The sequence below is a fragment of the Coregonus clupeaformis genome, chromosome 14 (genome assembly GCF_020615455.1).
Source record: "Coregonus clupeaformis isolate EN_2021a chromosome 14, ASM2061545v1, whole genome shotgun sequence".
Classification (NCBI taxonomy): Eukaryota; Metazoa; Chordata; class Actinopteri; order Salmoniformes; family Salmonidae; genus Coregonus; species Coregonus clupeaformis.
In genome coordinates this window covers 11008043-11031839 of record NC_059205.1, presented here as the reverse complement: position 1 = coordinate 11031839, position 23797 = coordinate 11008043, and the positions used below count along the sequence as shown (strand labels likewise).

Genomic DNA, 23797 nt, shown 5'->3' with positions numbered 1-23797 from the left:
ACTTCTAGGCAAATCCCCGCCTTATCTTAGCTCATTGGTCACCATAGCAACACCCACCCGTAGTATGCGCTCCAGCAGGTATATCTCACTGGTCATCCCCAAAGCCAACATCTCCTTTGGCCGCCATTCCTTCCAGTTCTCTGCTGCAAATGACTGGAACGAACTACAAAAATCTCTGAAGCTGGAGACACTTATCTCCCTCATTAACTTTAAGCATCAGTTGTCAGAGCAGCTTACCGATCACTGCACCTGTACACAGCCCATCTGTAATTAGCCCACCCAACTACCTCATCCCCATATTGTTATTTACATTGTTATTTATTTTGCTCATTTGCACCCCAGTATCTCTATTTGCAAATCATCTTCTGCATATCTATCACTCCAGTGTTAATACTAAATTGTAATTATTTTGCACTATGGCCTATTTATTGCCTTACCTCCATAACTTACTACATTTGCACACACTGTATATAGATTTTCTATTGTGTTATTGACGGTATGTTTTGTTTTTGTTTATTCCATATGTAACTCTGTGTTGTTGTTGTTTTTATCGCACTGCTTTGCTTTATCTTGGCCAGGTCGCAGTTGTAAATGAGAACTTATTCTCAACTGGCTTACCTGGTTAAATAAAGGTGAAATAAAATAAAAAATAAAATAAAAAATGCTATTTCTAGGGGGTTTAGGGTTGGGGTTTAGGGTTAAGGTTAGAATTAGTGTTAGAATTAGGTTTGGCAGAGTTGTGGACTCGAGTTACATGACTTGGACTTGAGTCTGAATCGAGTCACAAATTTGATGACTTGAGACTCGAATTGATAGAAAATAAAATAACTTGAGACTTGATTTGGACTTGGAGCATCAAGACTTGGGACTTGATTTTGAATTGAGATTGATGACTTACAATTATCTGGCCAGGTTTTGAAATGTTTTGTCATTCATTTTGTGGCATAGAGTCTCCACGCAGCCAGAGACAGTAGCCGCAGAATCGCCCTTGTAATAAAAAAAAAACATGCAAATTGGAACAGATTGGCTAGTGAAACGCACACTTGGCACTCTGATTGCACCAGCAAACTGTCAATCAACACAGGTCGGGTGAGCTGATTTGCTGTACGGCTATAGGATCGGTTGCGGCGCAAACATCAAATTGTCGGGAGAGAGGATTGGCATAATAAATAAATATGCAGCTCCAAAACGGTTTACTTTGCAAGCTCACCAGCAATGGGGCATCAATTACTAGTATATGCCTACTGGTCTTTTGGTATGTAACAATTGCTTGAAATTGATCATTTACTTATGAAGCTTGCATTCATTTGTTGTTAAAATGTATTATTACTACGGCCAAGACTCTTCACTCACGCTCTCCGAACTCCTGCCAGTGGAGGGTGCTTTTTTTCTCTTGTTGAAATGTTTGCTGTTGTTATCACACGTTTAAATGCACAGGCCCTATGTGGTAAATCTATATTCCATTTCATACTAAAATAATTAATAGTGTTTCATCATTCCATCCCGTACCGTTTTTTTGCAACACGTAGACATTTCTGTTTCATGTTTGATAGGCCTACGACACATTTTCATTTAGCCAACCATTTCTTATCCTGCTCTGAGTGGGCGTGATGTTTATAGAGCAGATGGACAGTCGCAAAACTCATGAGGAAGAGGTTCTGTTTATTTAATTCAATGTATGGTTTCCTTTCTTCATACTTCCTGGGTTATGTCGGAGTTCCGTGTGTCTGTGTCCAACGTCTGTCATTTTTGTTCTGCGTAATAGGAGCATACGTGTAGAGCGCTTTGGAGTCAGAACGTTGAATAAGATAAAATGATTGTTCCATGTATGCATGGTGTTGAAATCTCATCCATGTAACTTACCAATGTAACAATGGATGTGTAAATTGCCTTTTACATTGTAGAACCAGTTTATTGGTTGTAATTGCCAAATGGTCCTGGGGGCCAAGTGCTTATATTATGTAGGCCTACCTGTTTGAGCGCCTGTTAGACAGATTACATTTGTTTTCTCAAGGGGAGGCTGTACAGTCTTGCCCTCTACCTGTGTCCGTTAAGATAGGACAGGTTAAGCATGATACAGAGGCTATTTCTTTAGGGCTATTGCCCGTGTATATTTGGTAAATCTACTTGTATATATTTGGAGCACAAAGACCTGTAAATAAATCTACACTCTGAGCACCTCAGCCTACCTTGCCTTCTGCTGATTTCATGCGACTGCTACAAGGTCCCTATTTTACAATTACATAGGCTAATCAAAATGTGTTGTAGACTAAAGAATGAAACAGGCTGTCTGGTAGCCTCAAATAGACAGATTTGTAGTTTAACAAGTCGTTGCATGTATAGACTTTATTTTTACTTGACTTGAGACTTGACTTGAGACTTGACTTGAAAACTTGTGACTCGACTTGACTTGCTCTTAGAATGCACGACTTGACTCGTTCTACTTGGGACTAAACTTGTGACTCGGACCTTGTGACTTGAGACTTGCTTGTGACTTGATTAATAGAGATTGGTCCCGCCTCTGGGGTTAGGAGCTAGGGTTAGGTTTAGGGTTAAGGTTAGATTTTGGGGTTAACCTGACTCAAAATGAGACAAATGCTAGAAACTCTTTTTTTAGATGCAAAATGGAACATTTTGGACTACTGATTTCACCTCAGATCAGCTAGATGCAGGCAAAAGTGTGCAAGGCGGTATTGAATGTGTCACTGTCTGTAACCTTGATTAGTCCAATATGTCTCTCGACCTGTGTACCTAAGCTATAAACTTTAATTTGTAGGCTGTAGCAACCTCATAATGGGTATAGGACAAATTCCAGTATCATGTAGTAGCCTAAACCTATCGATGTTCCATTGAACTGGGTGAATGGAATATGAAAGACAGTCATCTAATATGCTGTAATAGAAATAAGGCCCTAAATGCTCATAACATTTTTATTGTTCTCTCTAAACGGCACCAACCGTGTGTGTGTGTGTGTGTCCCTATCCCTCACCTCAGTGAGTTCCTGTGGCTCAGCCCCGTCCTCCACCATCTGGAGCTTGGCCCTGCCGTTCCTTTCATTGTCCCTGATGTCAATGGCCACCTGGGAGGCCTTCAGACGCTCAAAGCGGTTACTCTCACTGCCACACCACTGGTAGATATCCTGAAGAAGAGATGGAGAAATACAAATAAATAAATAAAGGGTTTAGGTTTCCAGTGGTAATACTTACTTACAGATATTAATGTCCGTTTGGTGACTAAGGGCTCAATACGTGTACTATCCGTTTGGTGACTAAGGGCTCTATACGTGTACTATCCGTTTGGTGACTAAGGGCTCTATACGTGTACTATCCGTTTGGTGACTAAGGGCTCTATACGTGTACTATCCGTTTGGTGACTAAGGGCTCAATACGTGTACTATCCGTTTGGTGACTAAGGGCTCTATACGTGTACTATCCGTTTGGTGACTAAGGGCTCTATACGTGTACTATCCGTTTGGTGACTAAGGGCTCTATACGTGTACTATCCGTTTGGTGACTAAGGGTTCTATACGTGTACTATCCGTTTGGTGACTAAGGGCTCTATACGTGTACTATCCGTTTGGTGACTAAGGGCTCTATACGTGTACTATCCGTTTGCTGACTAAGGGTTCTATACGTGTACTATCCGTTTGGTGACTAAGGGCTCTATACGTGTACTATCCGTTTGGTGACTAAGGGCTCTATACGTGTACTATCCGTTTGGTGACTAAGGGCTCTATACGTGTACTATCCGTTTGGTGACTAAGGGCTCTATACGTGTACTATCCGTTTGGTGACTAAGGGTTCTATACGTGTACTATCCGTTTGGTGACTAAGGGCTCTATACGTGTACTATCCGTTTGGTGACTAAGGGCTCTATACATGTACTATCCGTTTGGTGACTAAGGGCTCTATACGTGTATTGATATTCCATTCCAGCTGGGTGATTTCTGGTGTATATCATTTTTACTTTTCATGTTACGTAGCCAAAAGCCCTTCAAGCTTGTAGGGCCAAATCCTAACTTGAGATGCATAGCTTGACATTTTATGCAAATATTCCATTGGCGTCAATGCATCATTAAGATGTGAGATACTGCACCTATAAGTTTTCATGTTACCTAGCTCGTAGCCCAGATTCCAGCTTACAGTTTTCCAATACTGAAGCCTACATATACACAGGCCAGATCTATATTTCACCTAGGCTGTACTGTAGTGTAAAGTTCTACCTTGCCCAGGTCCACGATGAAGCAGTCTCCCTGGTTGAAGCTGGCCCAGGACAGGGCCACCTCCGTGGCTCGGATGGTCCGCCTCCCCTTGATGTGCAACAGGCGCTTCACGCTCATGTCATTGGTCACAACGTGCTGGAAGCCTGAAGCCACGCCCCCTTGCTGTGATGGGAGGGGTCAAATGAGGTCAAAGATTAAAGATGAGCTCAGAGGCTTGTTCGGTGGTGCGCAATGTTTGAAACCTTGCAGCTTAAAATGTATTACATAGAACTTGCATGATTCCCTATTCGACAAGACAGAGAATAATGTCTGTTCTACACTACAGATTTCTACCTTAATGTGCTGTCATCTGAGCCTTCCTGGTAAACCGCCACACAAAAACATGCATATGGAGGTTAGAGGAAAATATTTAATCATTGCCCGATCTGAATACGAAACCAGATTTCCGTTTGCAAACCATAGATATCACTGTCCAAACTACAATTTAACTCAAACAATTGTCCATTGGTTTGGGGTAAAAAGGGTTTACCACATTAGCAATTCTTGGTTTTGCTTTTCCTCTCAAGTGCATACAAAGTGTGTTCCCATGTTATGTGGTTATTAAAATCCCCCAAATGATAAACAGATCTACTCTGAGGAAGAGAGTTGTCCTGAGAAAGACGGAGAACTTTCCGTGGCAGAGAAGTAGCCGTGTTTATTTTCATGGAAAGAATGTTTTATGTCTGCAGGGTAACGAAGGCTTCAGATAAGGAGCCCTAGCTTGGTCCTCTGTTCCCCTCTACCTCTTTTCTCTCCCCTCACTCTTTCTCCCTCTTACCCTCTCTCTCTCTCTCTCTCTCTCCCCCTCTCTCTTTTTCTCACTATCCAGATGCTTTTTTATCGGCATGTGTGTTTTGGGGTGGGGTGGGGTGGGGTGGGGGTAAATGTGGTGTTTTAGTGTAATGAGGATTTCTCATTAAAGTAAGACAAAAGTCTCTCTCCCATCTTACCCTTTTCACCTCTTACCTCTCCCTCATAACCCACATCTCTTTCTTTCACTCTCTCCCTCTCTCTCTATTTTTCTCTCTCAAAGACACCGTGTGTAACTCTAAAGTAAAAGGAAGATTTTCCACACACCAAACATTTCAAAATGGTAAACAGAACTGGGTTAATTACTGTCATCTAAACCAAGGTCTGAGGCTTTTCTGGAAACATAAAACAGACGGTGCGAGGAACAACAACGGGAAAAACTCTCAAACCCCACGGTTGTTGTATTTATAGGGATTTCAAACTGGCTGCCGTTGACATGCTGATTGCAGTGACTACAGTGGCTGTCACGCCTTTTGATGTAAACATGACAAAGGCTAAGGGGAATATATGTTAAAGTCTATGAACTTCAGACTCATTCACTTCATGGCAAAGTTCATGGGATGTCGCTAATGATTAAACCAGTGCTTTAATCATTAGTGACATCCCAGTGATGTCCAAACCGTATCCAGTTTTTCTATCCACCTGTTATATTCAATCTTATTTTTGGATCAATAATAATGACGACTTAACACTTCTGACCTTATACTGATAGAGTATTCCTTCCTATTGCCTAACGCATTGCCCCAAACAGGAGCGATTGTAACAGAGCTGTGTTGCAGGTCGCTACGACCAACCCCTCTTGCCCTAACCCTTACCTTTCTAATGCACAATAAACCACTTCCTTACCATCAACTAACCCAGTGTTTCCCAAACTCGGTTCTGCCCCCCCCCCCACCTAGAACTACACAGCTGATTTAAATAATCACAGCTTGATGATGAGTTGGTTATTTGAATCAGCTGTGTAGTGTTAAAAACCTAAACGTGCACCCAGGGGGTGCCCCAGGACCGAGTTTGGGAAACCCTGAACTAACCCACTGCTCTCATTCAAAGTGTCATTAGTGGACCCTAAATTGGAAGAAAAAACTAATCACTTCCCACTCCACATCTTTCAGCTTTTAGCAGAAGAAGCTGACCTTGTACTTGATGCCAGACTTGAAGTAGCCCAAGAAGGTGATGGACTCGTTGTTCTGGACCTCTCTGAACTGGACCGGCCCTCCGCCCAGGAAGTCATCCAGCTGGGTGGCAAAGATGGCCGCCGCTCCGCTCTCATCCTGAGAACACTCATCCCCTGGAGGAAAGAGAGGAGAGAACGTTAGAAATCATCCACAGAGAAATTGCTAAAACTTGCTTTGACCATGGCGGTTAAGTATTGCCTTTCCAAGCCTTTATTCAAACTGTGGAGTATAGTCTAGGTGACTGCCTGTCTTGGTTATAGCCAACTTATTTTGTAATTGCTCCAAGCTAACGGAATGAGACTTCATCCCAATGTGTACAGCCGCTAGTGAAAGTCTACAGCCGCTAGTGAAAGTCTACAGCCGCTAGTGAAAGTCTACAGCCGCTAGTGAAAGTCTACAGCCGCTAGTGAAAGTCTACAGCCGCTAGTGAAAGTCTACAGCCGCTAGTGAAAGTCTACAGCCGCTAGTGAAAGTCTACAGCCGCGTAGTGAAAGTCTACAGCCGCTAGTGAAAGTCTACAGCCGCTAGTGAAAGTCTACAGCCGCTAGTGAAAGTCTACAGCCGCTAGTGAAAGTCTACAGCCGCTAGTGAAAGTCTACAGCCGCTAGTGAAAGTCTACAGCCGCTAGTGAAAGTCTACAGCCGCTAGTGAAAGTCTACAGCCGCTAGTGAAAGTCTACAGCCGCTAGTGAAAGTCTACAGCCGCTAGTGAAAGTCTACAGCCGCTAGTGAAAGTCTACAGCCGCTAGTGAAAGTCTACAGCCGCTAGTGAAAGTCTACAGCCGCTAGTGAAAGTCTACAGCCGCTAGTGAAAGTCTACAGCCGCTAGTGAAAGTCTACAGCCGCTAGTGAAAGTCTACAGCCGCTTGCACAGTCTTATTTTCCTACCTATCTTCACTACCTACTCCACATTTTCAAAGTGAAAGCAAAATTATCGCACATTTTCCAAATTCATTTAGGATAAAAAACGAACATGTCTTGATTGCATATGTCGTCACACCCCAGAGTTAATACTTGGTTAAAGCAACTTTGGCAGCCATTACAGCTATGAATAATTTTGAATAAGATTCTACCAACTCTCAGGGCAACATACAGTGCCTTCAGAAAGTATTCACACCCCTTGACTTTTTCCACATTTTGTCATGTTACAGCCTGAACTTAAAATTGATTGTGTGTCACTGGCCTACACACAATATGGCATCATGTGAAAGTGGAATCATGTTTTTAGAAATGTTTATAAATTAATTACAAATGAAAAGCTGAAATGTCTTGAGTCAATAAGTATTCAACCCCTTTGTTATGGCAAGCCTAAATAAGTTCAGGAGTAGAAATGTGCTTAACAAGTCACATAATAAGTTGCAGGGACTTACTCTGTGTGCATTAATAGTGTTTAACATGATTCTTGAATGACTACCTCATCTCTGTACCCCACACATACAATTATCTGTAAGGTCACTCAGTCGAGCAGTGAATTTCAAATACAGATTCAACCACAAAGACCAGGGAGGTTTTTCAATGCCTCGCAAAGACGGGCACCTATTGGTAGATGGGTAAAACAAAACAAAAAGCAGACATTGAAATCCCTTTGAGCATGGTGAAGTTATTAATTACACTTTGGATGGTGTATCAATCAAATCAAATCAAATGTTATATGCCACATGTGCCGAATACAACAGGTGTAGACATTACAGTGAAATGCTTACTTACAAGCCCTTAACCAACAATGCAGTTTTTAAGAAAAGAAAAATTCAAAAAATAATAGATAAGTAAAAAATAAAATAATTATAATAATTAAAGAGCAGCAGTAAAATAAAATAACAGTAGGGAGGCTATATACAGGTGGTACCAGTACAGAGTCAATGTGCTGGGGCACCGGTTAGTCGAGGTAATTGAGGTAATATGTACATGTGGGTAGAGTAGCAGCAGCATAAAAGAGGGGGTGGGGTGGGGTGGGGTGGGGGGGCAATGCAAATAGTCTGGGTATACATGAAGAGCTGTTCAGGAGTCATATGGCTTGAGGGTAGAAGCTGATAAGAAGCCTTTTGGACCTAGACTTGGCGCTCCGGTACCGCTTGCCGTGCGGTAGCAGAGAGAACAGTCTATGACTAGGGTGGCTGGAGTCTTTGACAATTTTTAGGGCCTTCCTCTGACACCGCCTGGTATAGAGGTCCTGGATGGCAGGAAGCTTGGCCCCAGTGATGTACTGGGCCGTAAGCACTACCCTCTGTAGTGCCTTGCGGTCGGAGGCCGAGCAGTTGCCATACCAGGCGGTGATGCAACCAGTCAGGATGCTCTCGGTGGTGCAGCTGTATAACCTTTTGAGGATCTGAGGACCCATGCCAAGTATTTTCAGTCTCCTGAGGGGGAATAGGCTTTGTCGTGCCCTCTTCACGACTGTCTTGGTGTGTTTGGACCATGATAGTTTGTTGGTGATGTGGACACCAAGGAACTTGAAGCTCTAAACCTGTTCCACTACAGCCCTGTCGATGAGAATGGGGGCATGCTCAGTCCTCTTTTTTTCCTGTAGTCCACAATCATCTCCTTTGTCTTGATCACGTTGAGGGAGAGGTTGTTATCCTGGCACCACACGGCCAGGTCTCTGACGACCTCCCTATAGGCTGTCTCATCGTTGACGGTGATCAGGCCTACCACTGTTGTGTCGTCGGCAAACTTAATGATGGTGTTGGAGTCGTGCCTGGCCATGCAGTCATGGGTAAACAGGGAGTACGGGAGGGGACTGAGCACGCACCCCTGAGGGGCCCCCGTGTTGAGGATCAGCGTAGCAGATGTGTTGTTACCTACCCTTACCACCTGGGGGTGGCCCTTCCGTAAGTCCAGGATCCAGTTGCACAGGGAGGTGTTTAGTCCCAGGGTCCTTAGCTTATTGATGAGCTTTGAGGGCATAATGGTGTTGAACGCTGAGCTGTAGTCAATTAATAGCATTCTCATGTAGGTGTTCCTCTTGTCCAGGTGGGAAAGGGCAGTGTGGAGTGCAATAGAGATTGCATCATCTGTGGATATGTTGGGGCGGTATGCAAATTGGAGTGGGTCTAGGGTTTCTGGGATAATGGTGTTGATGTGAGCCATGACCAGCCTTTCAAAGCACTTCATGGCTACAGACGTGAGTGCTACGGGTCGGTAGTCATTTATGCAGGTTATCTTAGTTTCTTGGGCACAGGGACTATGGTGGTCTGCTTGAAACATGTTGGTATTACAGACAGTCACTTTCCAGTTGGTCAGCGCATGCTCGGAGTACACGTCCTTGTAATCCGTCTGGCCCTGGAGCCTTGTGAATGTTGACCTGCTTAAAAGTATTACTCACATCGGCTACGGAGAGCGTGATCACATAGTCATCCGGAACAGCTGATGCTCTCATGCATGCTTCAGTGTTGCTTGCCTCGAAGCGAGCATAGAAGTGATTTAGCTCGTCTGGTAGGCTTGTGTCACTGGGCAGCTCACAGCTGTGCTTCCCTTTGTAGTCTGTAATAGTTTTCGAGCTCTGCCACATCCGACGACAAGGATTAGTGGGAAAAGTTGCAGTGGACTACTTTCTGAACACGGTCAGTGTGAACCGGAGTGACTTGACACAACGGGCCAAACGGGCCAAACAAGCAGTAGCTACAAACAAAACGGAAACGATTTTGGTCGTTTTGTGGTCGTAGCATCATGTTATGGGTATGCTTGTCACCGGCAGCGACTGGGGAGTTTGTCAGAATAAAATTAAAATAAAAAAGGAGTAAAGCCCAGATAAAAGGTTAGAGGAAACCATGCTTCAGTCTTCTGAATATCTAACCCTGGGATAGTTTTATTTTCATTGGAACAATTACACAAATGTTTATGCCAAAGACACACTAGAATGGCTTTCCAATAGGTGATGAGCGTTCCAGAATGGTCCGGTCTCAGTCCTGACTTAAATCTGTTTGAAAACAAGAGACAAGGTTTGAATATTACTGTCCATCAATGATTCCTTACCAAATGTACTGAGCTTGAGCAATTTTGACATAAACAATGGATATGTTGCCCAAGAGTTGTGCAAAGTTGGTAGAATCTTTGATTTACAGCTGTAATGGCTGCCAAAGGTGCTTTCACCAAGTAGTAACTCTGTGGTGTGAAGACATATGCAATCAAGACATCTTAGTTTTGTAAAAAAACAATATTAATTTGGAAAATGTTCTAAAAATGTTATTTCACTTTGTAAAATGTTGAGTAAGTTTTGTAAATCGGTAGGAAAAAAACAATCCTATTTAATATTTTTTTTTTTTTTTATTTTAAGGCACCGAAATGTGAAGACTGTTCGGGGAGTGTGTAGACTTTCACTGGGTACTGTACATACAAAAATGAGTATATGAAAATGCTTTATTTTAGAACTGATTTGATCGGCTTCAACAAACACTCCACCAAGAACCAGAAAGTCCTCTTTACAACGGCTAAATATGGTTTGAGTTTGGCCCTGGGGCTCCAACATGGGGTTGAAAAATTGTGAAACTATGGGGTGGAGTCGTTTGCAACTGTGCGTTGATCCCTCTCAGATCTCAAATGGGAATGATAGAGAATGTTAGATCAGAAAGGCTGCCACCACAGCAAAGAACTGAAGCCTGGATCAGAAGGTTAGCTAGGCACCACATAAACCTGTCCAGACCCAGGCCTCTCTATTGTGGCTGGGTAATGACTAACAGGCACTGGTATGCTATGTGTGTGAGCCAGCAGCATGCACACTGGGTTCACTCTGGTTTGTCTCAGTGAAAAGTCGAACTGACAAACTAGACATTTATAGAGAGGAGAGTCGGAGGGAAGAGGAGAGGAAGACAGAGAGAGAGAGAGATGAGAGGAAAGGAAAGAGAGATGAGAGGAAAGGGAAGAGAGATGAAAGGAAAGGAAAGAGAGATGAAAGGAAAAAGAGAAAGAGACAGACAGAGAGAAGGAAGGAGAGGAGAGGAGATGAGAGAGTGTAGTGTATACTCTCTCTCCTACATGTAATTACTTGTGGGTGTCACGCCCTGACTCAGGGGACTCGTATATGTTGAGTCAGGGTGTGTATGTTCTATGTTGTGTATTTCTATGTTGTGGTTCTAGTATGTATAGATCTATGTTGGCCGGTGTGGTTCCCAATCAGAGGCAGCTGTCGCTCGTTGTCTCTGATTGGGGATCATACTAAGGCAGCCCATTGGCACTGTGTAGTTGTGGGATCTTGTTCCGTGTAAGGTTTGTTTTGTGTGTAACCGTTGGACTTCACGTTTCGTTTTGTTTGTTGTGTGTTTATTAGCTTAAATAAACATGTACGCATATCACGCTGCGCCTTGGTCTGACCCGTCATTAAACGAACGTGACAGAAGATCCCACCAAACGAGGACCAAGCAACGTGCCCAGGCGGAGCGAAGGGCCATGTCACAGGTGGGCAATTTGTGGTCATGGGAAGAGATATTTGCGGGGAGAGGACCATGGGCTAAGGTAGATGCCCAGGCAGGAGAGGAGCAACGGCAACACGGAGGAGGCCGGTCGAGGAGGAAGCCCGAGAAGCAGCCCCAAGAAAAAAAATTTGGGGGGGCACATGGGGTGGTTGGCGGAGCCTAGTGTCAGAGCAGAGCCAACTCCCTGTACTCACGCGAGGAAGCGTATGACTGGGTAGGCTCCGTGTTATGCGGAGCTACGTACTGTGTCGCCAGTGCGCCGGCACAGTCCTGTGCTTGCACCACGCACGTGCCGTGTGTAGATGGGCATCCAGACAGGACAGGGTGTGCCGGCTCAACGCTCCTGGTCTCCAGTACGCCTCCTCGGTCCCGCATATCCTGCGCCAGTTCTACGAACTGTTTCGCCAGTGCGCGTGCACAGCCCAGTGCGTCCTGTGCTGATGCCTCACACTTACTGTGCAGAAGTAGGCATTCAGCCAGAATGGGTTGTGCCAGCTCTCCGCTCCAGACCTCCAGTCCGCCTCCACAGGCCTATTCCTGCTCCTCGCACCAAGCCAGTGGTGCGCGTCGCCAGCCCGGCCCGGCCTGTTCCTGCTCCTCGCACCAAGCCAGTGGTGCGCGTCGCCAGTCCGGCCCGGCCTGTTCCTGCTCCTCGTACCAAGCCAGTGGTGCGCGTCGCCAACCCGGCCCGGCCTGTTCCTGCTCCTCGTACCAAGCCAGTGGTGCGCGTCGCCAACCCGGCCTGGCCTGTTCCTGCTCCCCGCACCAAGCCAGTGGTGCGCGTCGCCAGCCCGGCCCGGCCTGTTCCTGCTCCCCGCACCAAGCCAGTGGTGCGCGTCGCCAGCCCGGCCCTGCCTGTTCCTGCTCCTCGCACCAGGCCAGTGGTGCGCGTCGCCAGCCCGGCCCGGCCTGTTCCTGCTCCTCGCACCAAGCCAGTGGTGCATGTGTCCAGTCCGGCACGGCCCGTGCCTGTTCCACCGGTGCCTGGTCCGGCACCGGTCAGCTGCTCCACTCTGGAGCCAGAGCAGTCCGCTCCACCTGTGCCTGATCCAGCTCCGGTCAGCTGCTCCACTCCGGAGCCAGAGCAGTTCGCTCCACCGTCGTCGGGTCCAGCTCCAGTCAGCGGCTCCAGCCCAGACCCAGACGTCAGCCCCTCTCCAGGTTCGGGGTCTCTCACACCAGGGTCCAGACAGGGTCTGGAGTATCGTGGGAGGAAGGAGAGGGGAAGCAGCGCGCTGAGGTCCAGACCTGACCAGGGGCGCAACAGGGAGGCGGAGAGTAAGTGTTCGTCCCACCCGGCCCCTACCCTGGTATGTAAAGGTTGTGCGGTCGGAGTCCGCACCTTTTGGGGGGGGTACTGTCACGCCCTGACTCAGGGGACTCGTACAGTGGGGGAAAAAAGTATTTAGTCAGCCACCAATTGTGCAAGTTCTCCCACTTAAAAAGATGAGAGAGGCCTGTAATTTTCATCATAGGTACACGTCAACTATGACAGACAAATTGAGGAAAAAAATCCAGAAAATCACATTGTAGGATTTTTTATGAATTTATTTGGTGGAAAATAAGTATTTGGTCACCTACAAACAAGCAAGATTTCTGGCTCTCACAGACCTGTAACTTCTTCTTTAAGAGGCTCCTCTGTCCTCCACTCGTTACCTGTATTAATGGCACCTGTTTGAACTTGTTATCAGTATAAAAGACACCTGTCCACAACCTCAAACAGTCACACTCCAAACTCCACTATGGCCAAGACCAAAGAGCTGTCAAAGGACACCAGAAACAAAATTGTAGACCTGCACCAGGCTGGGAAGACTGAATCTGCAATAGGTAAGCAGCTTGGTTTGAAGAAATCAACTGTGGGAGCAATTATTAGGAAATGGAAGACATACAAGACCACTGATAATCTCCCTCGATCTGGGGCTCTACGCAAGTTCTCACCCCGTGGGGTCAAAATGATCACAAGAACGGTGAGCAAAAATCCCAGAACCACACGGGGGGACCTAGTGAATGACCTGCAGAGAGCTGGGACCAAAGTAACAAAGCCTTACATCAGTAACACACTACGCCGCCAGGGACTCAAATCCTGCAGTGCCAGACGTGTCCCCCTGCTTAAGCCAGTACATGTCCAGGCCCGTCTGAAGTTTGCTAGAGTGCATTTGGATGATCCAGAAGAGGATTGGGAGAATGTCATATGGTCAGATGAAACCAAAATAGAACTTTTTGGTAAAAACTCAATTCGTCGTGTTTGGAGGACAAAGAATGCTGAGTTGCATCCAAAGAACACCATACCTACTGTGAAGCATGGGGGTGGAAACATCATGCTTTGGGGCTGTTTTTCTGCAAAGGGACCAGGACGACTGATCCGTGTAAAGGAAAGAATGAATGGGGCCATGTATCGTGAGATTTTGAGTGAAAACCTCCTATCAGCAAGGGCATTGAAGATGAAACGTGGCTGGGTCTTTCAGCATGACAATGATCCCAAACACACCGCCCGGGCAACGTAGGAGTGGCTTCGTAAGAAGCATTTCAAGGTCCTGGAGTGGCATAGCCAGTCTCCAGATCTCAACCCCATAGAAAATCTTTGGAGGGAGTTGAAAGTCCGTGTTGCCCAGCGACAGCCCCAAAACAGATAGAATAACTGTATTTTTCCCTATGGAACTTTGCTATTTCAATATCATGTGAAAATATATTCTTATTATAATGATATTATATATACAGTACAATGCACAGTACAAATACACTGTCAAAATCAATGTCCTATTCTGTGTATGTTCAATATTTCCTATGAATGGTTCCTCTGTTGCTTTATGGTAATGAAGTAAGGAAAAAAACCTGCGTCCTTGGAAAAATGCTAAGAGGTGGTACTGTTCGTGGACCTGAAATAGTCCTAAAAAAGAGGTGGTACTGTTCGTGGACCTGAAATAGTCCTAAAAAAGAGGTGGTACTGTTCGTGGACCTGAAATAGTCCTAAAAAAGAGGTGGTCTGCACTACTTCAATTATTAAGGTGAAAACAACTAACATGTTCTTCCATTTCAGACATTGCTCAATAGTACAGTGGACCTTTGCTTCCTCTACTTTTCCATTATGGAAATGACTTCCACACTGCACCACTTAGTCTGAGTGTCCCCAACCTGAAAGAGAGAGATGGAAAAGAAAGAGGAAGAGAAGGAGGAGAGAAGAATAGTGTGAGTCACTTCCGACTGGTCATTGCATCGTAGGAGGGTGTAGAAACATTAGTGTGGAAACATAGGGAGAATCTAAATTGCATACTCCTCGGGTCCTCTCTCCTTGCCTCTTTCTCAAAACCCATTGGAGGAGAAGGACAGAGGGGCGGGACCTCTGGCTTTCTCATCCAATGGGTTTTGAGAAGGAGGTGAGGAGAGAAGACGCAAGGAGTAAGCAATTGAGATTTTCCCTATGTTTCCACACTAATGTTTCTACACCCTCCTACGATGCAATGACCAGTCGGAAGTGACTCACACTATTCTTCTCTTCTCCTCCGCGATGGAGAGAGAGAGATGGAGGGATCACCCTCAAACATCAGTGGATCTTCCCTTGTCTGTTTAGGTGGGTACACTCATCAGGGCATCCTCAAGTGCACTCTCTCTCTCTCTCCACTCTCTGCCAAGGAGTTCCATGGCCACATAAAGCTCGAGCGAGGCCCTAGCACAGATAGAACAATGAGTCAGATATTTTACCAGATGTATAAATGTGAAGCATCCGGTTGGCGTTTCTACTCACTACCAAATATGGTGATGAGAGGAAGCCAAGTGGCCGGCAGTCGGAGAAGATGGAGCGAGATGGATTTTGGCCGATATTCTGCTAATTTTCTCATTGATTAAACATTTGATCTCCATACAGTATTCTGTTTCCAAAACTAGATCTGTAACGAACAGAGTGGACTGTGTTTTGTAGACTTTAGCCTTTGCCAAAGTAAAAAAAAAATGAAGTTGTTTAGAAGGAGTGCCAGGGTGAATTGAGTTATTGCACACTTGCACTTCACAGAGTAAGCACTCCCTAAAGCAAATATGCAAATAAATGCTAGAACGCGCCAATAGAATCTCACTAGCTGGTGCTTGGCTCTGCCCATCTCCTTGCTTGTTCTGCCCACTATGATTAATTTGCTCCCATTGGAAACTACCGGGTCTGGTCTATCTTGGGTTAGTTATAAAAATCTTTGGCCCTAGGTAATAAAATAAGGAAAATGCTATATTCCTTAAAATTCGATTTGAATTGATTATGCATACATTCATATTTTATTTCCATATAACCCTGGCTGATATAACCCCTGAGAGGATGTAATAATTTGATACATTGTGAATCTGGCCATTTCACTCTCCAAAACAGGTCATCCCAGAGCCCAATCATAGAATTAAACTAAACAATGTATTGTACATACAGTGGGGATAAAAAGTATTTAGTCAGCCACCAATTGTGCAAGTTCTCCCACTTAAAAAGATGAGAGAGGCCTGTAATTTTCATCATAGGTACACGTCAACTATGACAGACAAATTGAGGAAAGAAAATCCAGAAAATCACATTGTAGGATTTTTAATGAATTTATTTGCAAATTATGGTGGAAAATAAGTATTTGGTCACCTACAAACAAGCAAGATTTCTGGCTCTCACAGACCTGTAACTTCTTCTTTAAGAGGCTCCTCTGTCCTCCACTCGTTACCTGTATTAATGGCACCTGTTTGAACTTGTTATCAGTATAAAAGACACCTGTCCACAACCTCAAACAGTCACACTCCAAACTCCACTATGGCCAAGACCAAAGAGCTGTCAAAGGACACCAGAAACAAAATTGTAGACCTGCACCAGGCTGGGAAGACTGAATCTGCAATAGGTAAGCAGCTTGGTTTGAAGAAATCAACTGTGGGAGCAATTATTAGGAAATGGAAGACATACAAGACCACTGATAATCTCCCTCGATCTGGGGCTCCACGCAAGATCTCACCCCCGTGGGGTCAAAATGATCACAAGAATGGTGAGCAAAAATCCCAGAACCACACGGGGGGGACCTAGTGAATGACCTGCAGAGAGCTGGGACCAAAGTAACAAAGCCTACCATCAGTAACACACTACGCTGCCAGGGACTCAAATCCTGCAGTGCCAGACGTGTCCCCCTGCTTAAGCCAGTACATGTCCAGGCCCGTCTGAAGTTTGCTAGAGTGCATTTGGATGATCCAGAAGAGGATTGGGAGAATGTCATATGGTCAGATGAAACCAAAATAGAACTTTTTGGTAAAAACTCAACTCGTCGTGTTTGGAGGACAAAGAATGCTGAGTTGCATCCAAAGAACACCATACCTACTGTGAAGCATGGGGTGGAAACATCATGCTTTGGGGCTGTTTTTCAGCAAAGGGACCAGGACGACTGATCCGTGTAAAGGAAAGAATGAATGGGGCCATGTATCGTGAGATTTTGAGTGAAAACCTCCTTCCATCAGCAAGGGCATTGAAGATGAAACGTGGCTGGGTCTTTCAGCATGACAATGATCCCAAACACACCGCCCGGGCAACGAGGAGTGGCTTCGTAAGAAGCATTTCAAGGTCCTGGAGTGGCCTAGCCAGTCTCCAGATCTCAACCCCATAGAAAATCTTTGGAGGGAGTTGAAAGTCCGTGTTGCCCAGCGACAGCCCCAAAACATCACTGCTCTAGAGATCTGCATGGAGGAATGGGCCAAAATACCAGCAACAGTGTGTGAAAACCTTGTGAAGACTTACAGAAAACGTTTGACCTGTGTCATTGCCAACAAAGGGTATATAACAAAGTATTGAGAAACTTTTGTTATTGACCAAATACTTATTTTCCACCATAATTTGCAAATAAATTCATTAAAAATCCTACAATGTGATTTTCTGGATTTCTTTTTCTCATTTTGTCTGTCATAGTTGACGTGTACCTATGATGAAAATTACAGGCCTCTCTCATCTTTTTAAGTGGGAGAACTTGCACAATTGGTGGCTGACTAAATACTTTTTTCCCCCACTGTATATGTTGAGTCAGGGTGTGTATGTTCTATGTTGTGTATTTCTATGTTGTGGTTCTAGTATGTATAGATCTATGTTGGCCGGTGTGGTTCCCAATCAGAGGCAGCTGTCGCTCGTTGTCTCTGATTGGGGATCATACTTAGGCAGCCCATTGGCACTGTGTAGTTGTGGGATCTTGTTCCGTGTAAGGTTTGTTTTGTGTGTAACCGTTGAACGTCACGGTTCGGTTTGTTTGTTGTTTTGTCGTGTGTTTATTAGCTTAAATAAACATGTACGCATATCACGCTGTGCCTTGGTCTGACCCGTCATTAAACGAACGTGACAGTGGGCTTTCTTTGAAGATGTGCACTAGCATGTACCATGCCCAGAAAGCTCTTTGCCAACTGAATCAAGCTAATCGACAAGAGGGGAAATAGAATTACACAAAGTAATTTCACAAGTCCATGTGAGTACCAGGAAGGAGAGTTTCAACACTCCTGTTATCTCAACACTTAGATACAGCGTCAGGGTGATGTATGTTGTTGTAAATGCTTTCTCAGGTATGTGGTCTCGTGTGTGTGTTGAGAAAGAGGAACATTTCCTGCTAAGCAATACTTGTTATATGCAGATTCAGTGTCTACAGTATGTGTATATTTGACCATAGCTATAGGGTATGTACACACATGCACCATAACAATAACCACAGGTATTTCTACATTATTTTTACCATGCAAATTCACACGGCCTTTCGTGGTAGAGACTGTGCAATAAAATAGCAAGTATTGTAGAAGAATCTTACTGTCGATGTGGAACTGAAATGGTTTTGGTGTAACTGGTGATGAGGAAAGAAAGGCACTTCTACTCAGTGTTTTAATAGGGTCTATTTGTCTCTGTAATGCCTGCTGTATCTCTCACCAAGGGGTTGGAACTGAAATTATTTTCCAATTGTTTAGTTCTGAACAAAACCATTTTTTAGTTTGTTCCGTTCCAACCAGCAAAATATATTTCTGAGCTGGTTCAAAGCCCCCAAAAAGTACCAGTTTATATCGTTCCTTTCTGTTCCCTTTTAAACCTCTGAAATGGTAATTGTTTTACATTTAGTTCAACATTAAATTACTTAACCAATCATGCAGTGCGGATAGAGCAGCTTGCTATGGAGCGGGCAAGCTATAGCTCAGTGAGAAGCAACCGACATTTTGCGGGTGGGGAGAGAGAGGGTGGAGTAGGAGGCTTGGCTTGAAGCGCTGGGCATCATGTTATGACATGGTTTATCTGAATTAGGCCCACATAATTATACCTACGGAGGAGCGGCTTCTAGGGTTACTTTGAGGAATCTAATGTCTGTTTGTCTGTAGGTGTGTGTACTGTATGTGTGTGTACGAGCGTGCTTGTCTTACCCATCCACATGTGAATGTAGTGGGAGGGGGCTTTGGTTGTGTAGAGCAGCAGATAGGCATCTCCTGTGTAGAAGTTGCCGTGCAGGGCCTTGGGGACAGGCTTCAGGTCCATGTTCTCAATACGCCACACCTGCAGCCCTGTCTCCTTCCCTGCAGCCTCAAACTCCTTGTGTGACACCATGACAGCTCTGCAGAGAGAGAGAGAGAGAGAGACCAAAGCTATGTTTATATAGGTGTCAAAGTCATAAACCCTGCCTATGTTTACAACTTCTCTTCTTAAAGGTTCAATATGCAGAAATCTCTCCATTTCCTGGTTGCAAAAATTCTAATAGTTTGCCTAATTTCAGTTTATGTAACAAAACAAGCAAGTATAGTGTAGAGAATCATTGTACTATCTAAACCGCTGTGAAATATATTTTCCATAACCAAAAATATTGTATTTTCAGCTGTTTGAAAGTTGTTTAAAAAAAACGAAAGTAAAAGACACAAAAAACAAAATGTAAGAACAGGAAGCATAGAAATGGCGCACATAAAACCGATCTACCGCTTCATAGGCTTGCCTTCAACGAGAATGACAGATCTATAACACCTATTTCTATGTGAATTTGGTCACCCAAAAAAGTGACATATTGCAGCTTTAAATAAACAAACTTATCATGGTGCATTACATCATATTTTTCAGATCAGAGAGTGGTTTGCTAGTGTCATGTAGCCTATGGGCTCTATTTTAACAAACCTACCTCAATGGTAAATCTATGCGCAGGCGGTAGCGCTATAGGTTCAGGGGTGTGTCAGAAATATTTTTGCTATTTTCACTATCACAATTATCGGCGCACTTGCTGGCTTTGGCACGAATGGGCTGGGTTTTGATGAATAAACAAGTTGTGGGTGTGTCAGAGGCCCCTCACTGGCCAATCAGAACATGCTCCATGGTGAAACGTGGTTGCTTCAAGTTGTGTACTTACAGTTTTTTATGTATTGCCTTAGAATCAACTCCAATTCCAATGTTAGTCCGTTATAGTTTGTTAAATGGCTTACAGAAACAAAATGTAGACCTATTTGAACTGGCTAGCCAGCTAACTTAACGTTAGCTAGCTAGCTAATAAGCTAGAAACAAACCAAAACATTGTTTAGAAAGTTGCTTTTAGTTGCCTGGTTTCCTAGATTGACATATACTAAATTCATTTTTAAACGGATGGGTTTATTGGTGTTAAAATACACCAGGTATGCTATTTTGGACCACCAGGCTGCTGATGTCATGCAGCCTGTCGTTTTTGTGTTTAAACTTTTTCATAACGACAACGACAAGTTTGATGTCGGACGACAATAGAATGTTGATGATGTCACTGCGACAACTGTCTACAGACATGTCGATAGACGTAGTATAAACCAGCCTTTAGTCTTGAAATCTGTGGTTGTTTAGTACACTACCGTACTCACTCTGTTTAGCACATGGCCTCACATGAATCCTTAAAGAGATGGGTGGGGCTAAGGCTTAAGAGGGTGTGAATGATGCTGAATGGGTGTAGACAAAGAGGAGCTCTCCCGTAGGTGTACCAAAACATTAAAGAGCCATTTTCTCAAAAGTGGGGTTAGATGTTTATCAACTTTCAAAGCAGAATTACTTTCCCATTGTTCCTCAACTGTAGTGTATGATATACAATTTTCTAGCTCTGAGTCTCTACTTTTATCCAATGTAAAAAACACAATTTCAAATTTTGCTACATAAGATCGAACCGGTCGGTCAAAAATGATCATACAAAGTTAATATCTAATACTTAATTTCAGACTATTGTTGGCCGGAAACTGCTGGGCACAGACCAAAAATAGTTAAACTAACATTGTACTATTTCTGTCACTCATTCAGTCAATAGATTCAATAGGATGTAGTGTAAGGGTCGGGATACTTTGACTTTTAAATGTTTATTAATCTATGGATGAAACCCCTGAATCTGACACTGACAGACCTAGATTGAGAGATTATGTAGGGATTATGCCAACTACAGATTGTAGCTCCTCTCCCAGAACCAAGATTTGCTACCACAGGCCCATGATGTGAAATTGTGATGACATAACCCTGGCTTTGGTATGCTTTCTTGACTTTTAAATGACACAGGGAAGATGAGGGAGATTAAACTGAAAATAGAAGCAAGGATAACATTTTATGTGCCTAATAATTCTGAAACCAGTGTGAATGCTATTGAAGCCATGCAATTACTTAAAACAACGAGGACTGCAAATGGGTTCAAATTAACGTATTTAGTAAAGATAGGTCTACATTTTGTTATTTCGTTTCTGTAAGCCATTTAACAAACTATAACGGACTAACATTGGAATTGGAGTTGATTCCAAGGCAATACATAAAAGACTGTAAGTACACAACTTGAAGCAACCACATAGGAGCAGGAGGTAGCGCCCGACATCATGCATACTTTTTTTCTCTCAAAATAAGAACGTTTAGCCTGTTGTGCTGTTTCAGATGGCCGTGACCAAAGAGCAGCAAGTCACTGAAGTCAAAATGTTACAGAACGAGAATGACTTGCTTGTTCATTTCTGACCTTCCCTGGGAAATGTTATCAAGCCGAGTAGTATGAACTGTCCATGAACGACTCTCAATATGATAGGCCTATTTACACTTCATTGATAAAGCTGGTCAAATAAAGGCATTTGTTTGGCTATTAGTCAACTGCGTAAAGAGTTGAAGAGATCATGTTTCAGTCGATCTCTGTTCAAATTTAAAACAGGAATAGAGCGAATTCACGGTCGGTCACACACATCTGGATATGAAATCATTTGGAACTTTGCGCAAAATGTTGGGAATAATTAAATCCAAACATCAACAGTGACTACAATTGCGCACGATAATTTTGACAAAACTCGATAAAAGTTTAGCCGTAATAAAGTTTCCATAGACAATTGGAGGTTCAAACAACAAGTCTCGCAACATTGTAATAAAATGCATTGGAACAAAGAATCAAAGTGCACCAAATTATAATGCAAAATTAATTAATATCAAAAGTAACTCACGGTTTGACAGATGTGTAACGGAGAATTAGAGAATGTGTGCTGTGTGAGCAGAAACAGATGTGGACGCTGATACAACTTCTCAAAGCGCCTGTTCATTGCATGTGGGAGTGTTTTTAGCACTTTATTGGTCTGGCATTGAAGCACCACATTGATTGGTCGACAATCAAAGCCATAAAAAAAAAGAGCTGTATAGGAAATCTAATGACATTTAATTCGTCACATGCTTCGTAAACAACAGGTGTGGACTAACAGTGGAACGCATACCTACGGGTCCTTCCCAACAATGCAGAGAGAAAGAAAATAGAGAAATAATAGAAAAGTAAAACATAATAATAAAAGTAATAATAGATACACGAGTGACCATAACTTGGCTATATACAAGGGGTACCAGTACCGAGTCGATGTGCAGGGGTACGAGGTAACTGAGGTAGATATGTACAGTACATATAACTAGGAATAAAGTTACAGATAGTAAACTGTAGCAGCATATGTGATGAGTCAAAAATGTTGGCGAAAAAAGGTGTCAAAGCAGATAGTTAAATAGTTAACCAAATAGCTACCTGGACTGACTATTTAGCAGTCTTATTATGGTTTGGGGGGAGACGCTGTTCAGGGTCCTGCTGGTTCCAGACTTGGTGCATCGGTACCACTTGCCGTGCGGTAGAAGAGTGAACAGTTTATGACTTGGGTGGCTGGAGTCTTTGACAATTTTTAGGGCCTTCCTCTGACACCGTATAGAGGTCCTGGATGGCAGCGATCTCGGCCCCAGTGATGTACTGGGCCATACGCACTACCCTCTGTAGCGCCTTGTGGTCGGATGACAAGCAGTTCGTTTCCATACCAAGCGGTGATGCAGCCAGTCAAGATGCTCTCAATGGTGCAGCCGAAATAACTTTTTGAGGATCTGAGAGCCCATGCCAAATCTTTTCAGCCTCCTGACGGGGAAGGCCGTTGTCGTGTCCTCTTCACGACTGTGTTGGTGTGTTTGGACCATGATAGATCCTTAATGATGTGGACACCAAGGAACTTGAAGCTCTCGACCCGTTCCACTACAGCCCCGTCGATGTGAATGAGGGCCGTTTCCTGTAGTCCACGATCGGCTCCTTTGATTTGCTGACGTTGAGGGAGAAGTTGTAGAAAATTATACATCAATCACTATAGAAAAAGTGGTCTCTTGTGTTCGACCATAATGTAACATAATAAGGCAGTGCATACCGTAGCCTACAGTAGGCTGTGTTTCATGTCCTGTAGGATACATAGTTTACTTACTTTCTTGCACACCCACGCACGCACGCACACAGGCACACACACGGAGGCTGCAGCCAATCATTTCCATCGATAAATGGTCAGGGAAGGTCAGAAATGAACAAGCAAGTCATTCTCGTTCTGTAACATTTTGACTTCAGTGATTTGCTGCTCTTTGGTCACGGCCAGCTGAAACAGCACTACAGGCTAAACGTTCTTATTTTGAGAGAAAAAAGTAGGCATGATGTCGTGCGCTACCTCCTGCTCCTGGTCAAATCAAATCAAATTGTATTGGTTGCATACACATATTTTGTGGATGTTATTGCGGGTGTAGCGAAATGCTTATGTTCCTAGCTCCAACAGTGCAGTAATACCTAACAATACAAAACAATACACGCAAATCCCAAAAATAAAAAGGAATTAAGAAATATTAGAATGAGCAATGTCAGAGCCCGGAATATAAATATATGTGTACAGTAGGCTATATGAGGGTGTATG

General features: G+C 43.9%; 1 protein-coding gene across 1 annotated transcript in view; it reads right to left on the bottom strand.

Moving 5' to 3' along the window:
* Positions 1-22139, bottom strand: part of LOC121580741 (gelsolin) — a 33196-nt gene extending 11057 nt beyond the window's left edge. The window contains exons 1-5 of the mRNA XM_041895756.2: positions 22055-22139; positions 19028-19215; positions 6205-6359; positions 4223-4384; positions 2990-3139 (exon numbers count right to left, since the gene is read on the bottom strand). Of these exons, the coding sequence (XP_041751690.1) occupies positions 2990-3139; positions 4223-4384; positions 6205-6359; positions 19028-19208 (648 nt within the window). The 5' untranslated portion in view covers positions 19209-19215; positions 22055-22139. The remainder of the gene's footprint in view (positions 1-2989; positions 3140-4222; positions 4385-6204; positions 6360-19027; positions 19216-22054) is intronic.
* Between the last annotated feature and the right edge of the window lie 1658 nt (positions 22140-23797).